The sequence below is a fragment of the Glycine max genome, chromosome 3 (genome assembly GCF_000004515.6).
Source record: "Glycine max cultivar Williams 82 chromosome 3, Glycine_max_v4.0, whole genome shotgun sequence".
Taxonomy (NCBI): domain Eukaryota; kingdom Viridiplantae; phylum Streptophyta; class Magnoliopsida; order Fabales; family Fabaceae; genus Glycine; species Glycine max.
Window position 1 is genome coordinate 10,615,970 of NC_016090.4, and position 8,247 is coordinate 10,624,216.

The 8,247-nt window shown below is 32.1% G+C and overlaps 1 protein-coding gene across 1 annotated transcript; it reads left to right on the plus strand.

The window, feature by feature from the left end:
- The first annotated feature begins 6,165 nt into the window (after positions 1 to 6,165).
- On the plus strand, positions 6,166 to 6,717 carry LOC113001193 (uncharacterized). The gene has a single exon (XM_026127997.2). The coding sequence runs from the start codon at positions 6,166 to 6,168 to the stop codon at positions 6,715 to 6,717; it is 552 nt and encodes a 183-aa protein (XP_025983782.2).
- The last annotated feature ends 1,530 nt before the right edge of the window (positions 6,718 to 8,247 follow it).

An 8,247-nucleotide genomic window follows, 5' to 3' on the forward strand; every position in this document is an offset into this window, starting at 1 on the left:
CTTGAATTTATGTGGCCATGACTAGCCCTTCAATTTTACCTTTATTAAGACCATTGTGGGTATGCATTAGGTTGTCAAAGGTCCATTGCCTTAATACGAGTGTAATTATTTGGATGGAGCCTGGAGGGTGATCAGAATATATATTCTGTAGTCAAAGGAGAGGCCTTTGCCAAACTGTGGCCTAATGGATGGTGGGGAAGATTAAGGGGACCCATTTGGGGAACTATAGTATAAGGTGAGTACCACTTAGATATGGAAGATAATTTAGGGCGATTTTGGAGTTAATAGCATGCTACGTTAGGCATTATTATGTCTACTTTTAATAATTCATCTCGATTCACTCCCAAGCTAAGTTGGGTCCTATCAAGGTTAGATGTGAATGGACAACATCGATCACAACACTCCCTCTCCATAACCCTCAGAAAGGACCCATTGCCAATAAGTGATTCAATTAATTTACCAAAGCACCAAACAGTATGCAGGATAATTGCATAAATATTCTGAGTGGTATAGTTCCATCCACCTCTGTTTATGCGTTTAATGTTATGCTCTAGGGCCATTTTTCTAGTTGGAATTAGGCAATCTTTTTTCATGCACTAATGTAGCCTAAGCGACTAACTGATGCTAACAGAAGCAATGAGAGGTTAAGATTGTTGTTGATTAAATATTTGGAGAGGCCATGAGAGGCTAAGACAGACATTCGTGGGGGACCCTCGTGACCATCACGTGCCCCCAATTCTAAGACTGCTGCCCAATAAACCACCGTCTTCATCACCGTCTCACATGACCTTGTTCTTACTTTTGACAGATTATTTGAATGAATTTCGATCTTGGTAGGACCTTTCTGCATAGCAGTCAGACTCTTATTTAACAAATTTTAACTGGACAACTTCCTAGTCCCTTAATTTGGTTTGTAAAACATTTGCAATTTCTACTGCTGGTTGCGGTGACTAAGATAATTTCTTCAACAGTTAACTAGAAAAGAAGAATTTGATTAATTATAAATGTCATCGCATGTCGATTATTCAAAAGAGAAATGTGACTTCTTGTTTCCAATTAAGCAAATAATTGACTCATCTCGGCCGGTCTATTGGTTTTTATTATGTCATTAAAAAATTTACTTTATAGTCCTATGAGTAATGCTTTTAAAAAATGAGTTATCTGCTACGTCAATTTTGTAGGCACATATAATCATCCAGACTTGCACTGTTTAACAAAGGATAGCTTGAGTGAAACTATTTGTGTACAGGTTCAAATAAGTTAGCTAGGCTTTCCATAGTGAAGAGAGAATTTGAATTTGAATTTGAATTAGAATTAATAAAGATGAAGGACAAAAATCTATTAAAGGTTAATGGAAACCTATTTCTATATGAGAAAGGTAACCCTATTGGGGACACTGTCCTGCATTGAGGTAGTTTTTTTCTGTCTTGAATTTTTCTCTTTTATGATTCTTTCTTTCAGTTTATTTATTTATTTATTATTATTTTTTTACTTTTCATGTTTTACGTCTTGTTTGTTTGTTTCTATTTTCTTACTTTTTTGTTTTTCTTTCATTCTTTTTTCTTTTTTATGTTATTTTCTTTTTCTTTTCTTTTTTTATGTTTTTCGGCATAGTAATTATATTAACATCTTTATATTTAAAAATTATATTTATAACTAATTTAATAAATATATTTTATCATTCAATTACAAATTTATATATGGTCATCTTTTTATTATTATTTTGAAATGTATTCTTTTTTATCAATAAATATATAGTTTCTTATATGATCTGAAGTATTACGTGACTTCATTTTTTAAAAAAGAAGACAAAAAATTCCTATTATTTTGTTGGTTAAATCAAATCAATTATAACCAATTTGCTTCTCAAATTTATCTTTTTTTCTATTTGAACCAACCCGATGGATGATGTAATCTATACTTTTTAATATTAACTTTTGCATCAACCTGATACCTATTTTATTTAGTACTTAATTTTTTTTTAATTTTATCTTTTTTTTTTTCTGTTTATTTTATTCCTATGATCTTATATATTATTATGATTTTTGATCCCGACTATGGTACCTATTGGTACCAAATAGTTTCACTAAAAGTAATAATTAATTTTTGTTGAAAATCATGAATGTACACAAGGTGACTATTATGCTCCCAACATGATATATTTCATACCCAAGAGTCAGTGGAAATTTTTGTTGTTATTAAGAGATTTAAACCAGTAACTTCTCTCTCCTTAGTTCTTTCTTTAACTGCTAAGTTAATCTTATAATTTTTGTATCTTTGAAAAGATATAGTGAAAGTTGGTGTGCTGGCTAAGAACTAGATGAAGTCATAATAATAGAGACGAACCAGTATAAAAATATTTGTGTATTTTTATCTTCTATTTAGGAAAAATATATATCTTTAAACGTCCTAAATCAATTGACAACATGAGAGAGATATAAAAAGAAGAAAGAAAAATATTGATAGGATAGATGATGTGATATGATAAAAAGAAAATAAAAGATAGAGAGAAATTAGGATTATTGATGGAGTGTTTAATATTTGGAGATGTTAAAATATGAGGAATTTTCTATTTATCTAACCTTGAGTTTCAAAAGTTTTGTTTTCCTTGTTTTTGGAAAAAGTATCATTTATATCAAACAATCTTGTTTGGATTTAGTCTCCCCAAACAAGTTTTTAGCATATATTACCTCCAATCTTATATATATGGAACAAAAAAGACAACGATCCTAATTAAATTTTGTTTTTGTCCCTAATTAATTGTAAGGCTTATTAATTATTACACTTATTTTCACATAAAAGTGGGTATACTTGACTTGTCAACCAAAGAAGATAATTGGTTGAAAAAATATCTTTTGAAAAACAACTCCTCTTAAATCATTAATATAATGGACGGATTTGAAATAAAATTAAAATTTATGAATTTATCATATATATATATATATATATATATATATATATATATATATATATATATAAAAAAGGTCGGAGGTAATAATTTATTCTTAAGTCAACTGCTTCTTACGAAAGGATTTGCTAAAATTATTGAAACACAATTCAATCAATCTTGTGTTTTCCAGTTCTTACAAGTGTACTTTGATACAATTCGATGTCTCCAACGTTATAAACGACCTTCAATCATTTTTCTCTAATTTTCATCTCACTTTTAAGGTATTTGATAGGTTATTGAGTGTTGATCAAACATTTTCCAAAAGTAATACCCACTTACTAGTCAATCCCACAATAACTAGTAGCACAGAATTTATAAGTAGAATCAGTTAATACAACTATTTATCGTTTTCTTTATTTCTTACATTACTATATTTATCACTTTTTAAAACCACTATTTTATTTGTAGGTTATTATTATGATACCACTATTTTCTTTAACTTTCATCTTATTTCTTCTCCTATCCACTTTTTTTTTTTTTTTACCATTTTCTCTATTTCTTATCATATTTAATTTAAGAAAAATAAATAAAGAAGAGAACAGAACAAAACATATAGATATAGAGGTACAGAGGACACAATAAGTAAGACTGTAATAGCCTTTGTTACCTTGGTTCACGACTTTGTAACTTTTTTATCCACTGGATATGCTTCCTTGTATGCATTTTTTTAACAAAATACTATAAGATTTACAATTATAACACTTAGACATTCTAATCAATCAACTAAATTAGTTCCCTTAATTCCTTGTATGCATATGTGAAATAGTAGTATGCAAAATCAAGAAGGAATACAGCGTTTAATATTTCCAACATCAGATAGAACATGTACAAATGACTAGAGTTGACACTATCCTTGAACTAGCTGGGGATAAATAAGACAAGTGGTATAATGAGGAGTTTGCCACTGCCAATCACCAATTCACTTAACGAAGTAGGTGCTTTGTTCAACCACCTAAACTATGAAGTACAAGACACTTCTTTTGTTCCTCGTGTCGTCATGTTGAACATGTTTTTAATACCAACACTTATTTAACATTTTTTATTAAGCGCCTAATTTAAATTTTTTTTATTGATTTGAACACTTATGTTGTCACCTTTACATAACTTATACACTTAAAAAAATATAAAAGATTGGTTTTAAAAAGATGAATATATGCCGTGTGTATATATATGTTGTGTCTCGGTGTCCTAATTAAATTTTAGACATTAATCGAAGTGTCCGTCTCAAATTTTGTGCTTCCTGAATAGCCGGAAAACTTGAGGTGATAACCTTAGTCCTATGCCGTGTTTGTAAAAATGGCCCTGCTTATAATCCTTCCAGTAATAACAATCTGCTGAGTTTGGATATTTTGATCTTAGATTCCCAAAAGCTGCGTTGCAGATTTTAACGATCTTAATATATTGCTTTCAACAGCCAAGTCTTCGCGGCTATACCAGGTAGAACCAAAGAGGAACAACAGATAAGTCCCTCCCATGAGAAGTGCCGCAAATCGAAATTTTTGCTCGTACTTCGCATTGTGAAATTCAAAGGCAGTAAATACTATTATGATATATCCAACAACCAATGGCGCGAACAACCAGATACTAGTTCTCTTTCGTTTCTTTCTTTAATTTTCTCTTGCAACTGATATTCAAGGAATTTTTCTAAAAGCTTTTGACCACTCTTCCCTAATGCAAGGAAGAATACGCTTTTAGTAATTTTATAATTCATAATTAATAATTTTATAATTCATAATTAATTAATTAGTGTGGACTATATATTATATTTATCATTTATATTAGTTATTTACATTTGTGGGTTCAATAAACGTGATCTAATTTGATGAGTCTATTGGACTATAATAAAAAATTAATATGGACTTGATAAGTAGAAACCAGTTTGGCCCGTTAGGGAATAATGGGAACTTAAAGCAAGGTTCTGGTTCCCAAGACACCAAATCAGAAATTGTATTCTTTTTTCTCCATCTGACGAGAAACCTAAGGTTCCAAAAGGAAAATGGTGATTTGGTTGAGGAATAACACAAAACCAACAGTTCCTCAGACTCATCAATTTCGTTGCTTATCATGGATCTAAGTATTTTTCACAACTCCTCTTGATAATCTAACGTAATGTGTTTTCGGTGTTTATTGATTTTTATTAAGATCGCTAAAATGTCAAACAAGTGGTATCAGAATCACCATTATTGTTAGATTATTGGGAATTAAAGTTATTTGGTTTGTGTTACCTGTATTATTTTGTTACATGAATCCTAATTTTATTTTGGGATTTTATCTTTGCAATTATAATTATGATCGTAAGTTTGAAATTTTTTTTCTTTTCGATCACGATATAATAATCATCATATGCGCGTTCATGTTTTGCGTTCGGATTCCATGAGAAAAATTCTTTTTTCTCGCTCCATAATAGTCATCCATTTTTGTTTCTCTTTCACGTGTTTGAATTTTTTTTTATGGCTGTTGGTTTCGTTTCCTTATGCATGCCATGAATCCATGCCATATATGCCATGACATGATATACATGTGATACATAATCTTTGACTTTATTATATCATCATAAGAAAACCCCTGTTGCATATCGTTAAATGCAATTTGGCTTTTGCATTTTATTTTTGTTTTTCTTGTTTTATTTGTGAATCATGTGTATTAACGGGTGATTCCCATTATGTTTTGGTGTAAATTCAGAAATTACAAACCCTCAAAATTGTTCCTTTTTTATGTTTGGTAATTTTGATTGAGTTTATTGAAACAATATATTGTCAAAACAATCTCTATTGCACAAATTAATTTAATTAAAATTGCATAGATATTAGTATAAATTTATTTATGCGAATTGTGCTAAGCCCAAAGGAAGATGCAATTTGGCCAAATAATTTTGTACCTGTGATGATAAATGTGTGACAATTATAAGGTATTTTCATGTGAATTATAGTCGGTCCAAAGAAAGACTATAATTTGACAGAATTTATCGTCAATATTTGATCATTGCGTTGAGAGTACCAATTACAAATTAATTTCTCTGTTCAAAGACTATGAATTAATGTTGTGTTAGGTATCTTGTGATGGGTTTATTATGTGAACTATTTTGCACATGTCTTGTTATATATATATTTTATATAACTTATTGGCTTATTTGTGAGCATGTAATTATTTTTTATTATTATTAAGTTTCTGTTGCTAATGCTGCAAATGTATCTGCTCAAGTGAACAGTATCCCTATGCTGAATGGGACAAATTTTAAGATCTGGAAGGAAGCCGTAGAAATTGTTCTTGGCTGTATGGATTTGTATTTGGCACTCAGAATGAAACAACCCACTTCCACTCCGGAAGCCTCCAATGAGGTAAAAATTGAGAAATGGGATCGTTCCAATCGAATGTGCATTATGATTATGAAGCGCTCTATTCCAGAAGTGTTTCAGGGTTTTATTTCTGAGGGTGAAAATGCAAAGAAATTTATTGATGAAATTGAACAGTACTTTGTCAAAAATGAGAAGGTGGAGACGAGTAACCTTTTGGCTAAACTCATCTCCATGAAGTATAAGGGCAAAAGTAACATAAGGGAGTACATAATGGAAATGTCTAACTTGACATCTAAACTGAAAGCACTTAAGTTAGAGCTCGGTGAAGACTTGCTTGTGCATTTAGTTTTGATCTCACTTCCTGCACACTTTGGGCAATTCAAAGTGAGTTATAACACTCGGGAGGACAAATGGTCCCTTAATGAGCTTATATCTCACTGTGCAAGAGGAAGAGAGGCTGCTGAGAGATAGATCTGAAAGTGCTCATTTAAGCTTCACCTCTCAGAATAAGAAAAGAAAGAAAACTAAGGGTCCTGCTGAAGGGTTTTCTTAGCAAAAGAAACCAAAAAAGAAGGATGAGGAATTTACCTGCTACTTCTGCAAAAAGTCTGGACACATGAAGAAAGAGTGTCCCAAGTATGCCATGTAACGACCCGCCTCGTCGCTATGATATCAACACTCCAATATGCGATGATTTCAATTTTTATAAAAAGCACTACCTTAATTTTTGCTTATAAAATAGAAGTAATTTTGTCACAACATACATTCATCCAACAACGCGCCATTACTTAAGTCTATATACATAATTATATAGAAACAGTAACTCGGTACACGTCATACTCATAAACGAAAATTAAATTTGTTCATAAATATAATTAAAATCCAAGTTTTACATCTTTAACTCAACAAAATAAAGCTTAAAACTAACTACGGAAGAGTTGATTACAAAACACAACTCTCTCCCAAAATAATGCCAACGTCATCACGTCGGCTCGGCGACTCCTCACCAGAATCTTACTTCCTGCACCCTGCCAATGTCATTCTGCTCCCACAAACAATGTTCGTGATCATCATAGGTATCAACCACATGATACAAAATTGCAAGGGTGAGTTCATTATAAAAAGAACCAATACCAAAATCAAATAACCACAATTAGCAAGGAACATAGGAAAACATTATGAGCGTACATAACATTCATTATTCAACACTCACATCCAATAATTATTCATCAATCCACATTCAACAATTACTCATCATCCATCCATGGATCCAATCAAGACTGCACAGAATGATGCATGCACCTGACTCAACACTCAGATGCAATGAGGTACGTACCAACAACAACTAAATATCAGGAAATAGCCTAAGCATGTCCACACGACACTCTCACTTAGGGAACCATGCTGAGTTCGTCGAGACCACCCGGTTGTGCACATAACAGCCTCCCTCCCATAGGTGATCAGCCTGGGAGCCCAAAGGTGTTCCCTACCAGGTGACAAACCCCCTCAGTACAAAGTACACTCGGCCACAGTTACTCTATTTCTTGTGTCGTATGAGCTATGATCACGACCAAAAGTAAGTGCCAAAGACCATGAACCAATTAAAGCGCCTAAGCATCCCCTTAGAAATGCTTAGATTCTCTAACCATACTAGTCACCCACGTCTGGGCCATCCGACAAGATCAGTGCACTCTACCCCCCATGACATACACTACATACGACGTATGAACATGGCCCAAAGCTAGTGCCAAATACAAGGTCAATGCACAGTGCCCCCCACGAACATACACAACATACACATGCCAATGCATATCCAACATCAATCAACATTCTATATCTGTATCATTCTCAACATAAATATCATCTCATCTCAATGACGTTATCAACAACAACAACAACCTCATTTCATATTCACATATTCATCAACAATAATAACAATTCATGTTGACATGGTCTTTATTAACAACGTCATCTCAAATCAATATCATCATAATTATCATT

Bases quoted from the DNA above. Each gene is read 5' to 3' on its own strand.
- LOC113001193 (XM_026127997.2), top strand. From the start codon at position 6,166: ATGCTGAATGGGACAAATTTTAAGATCTGGAAGGAAGCCGTAGAAATT.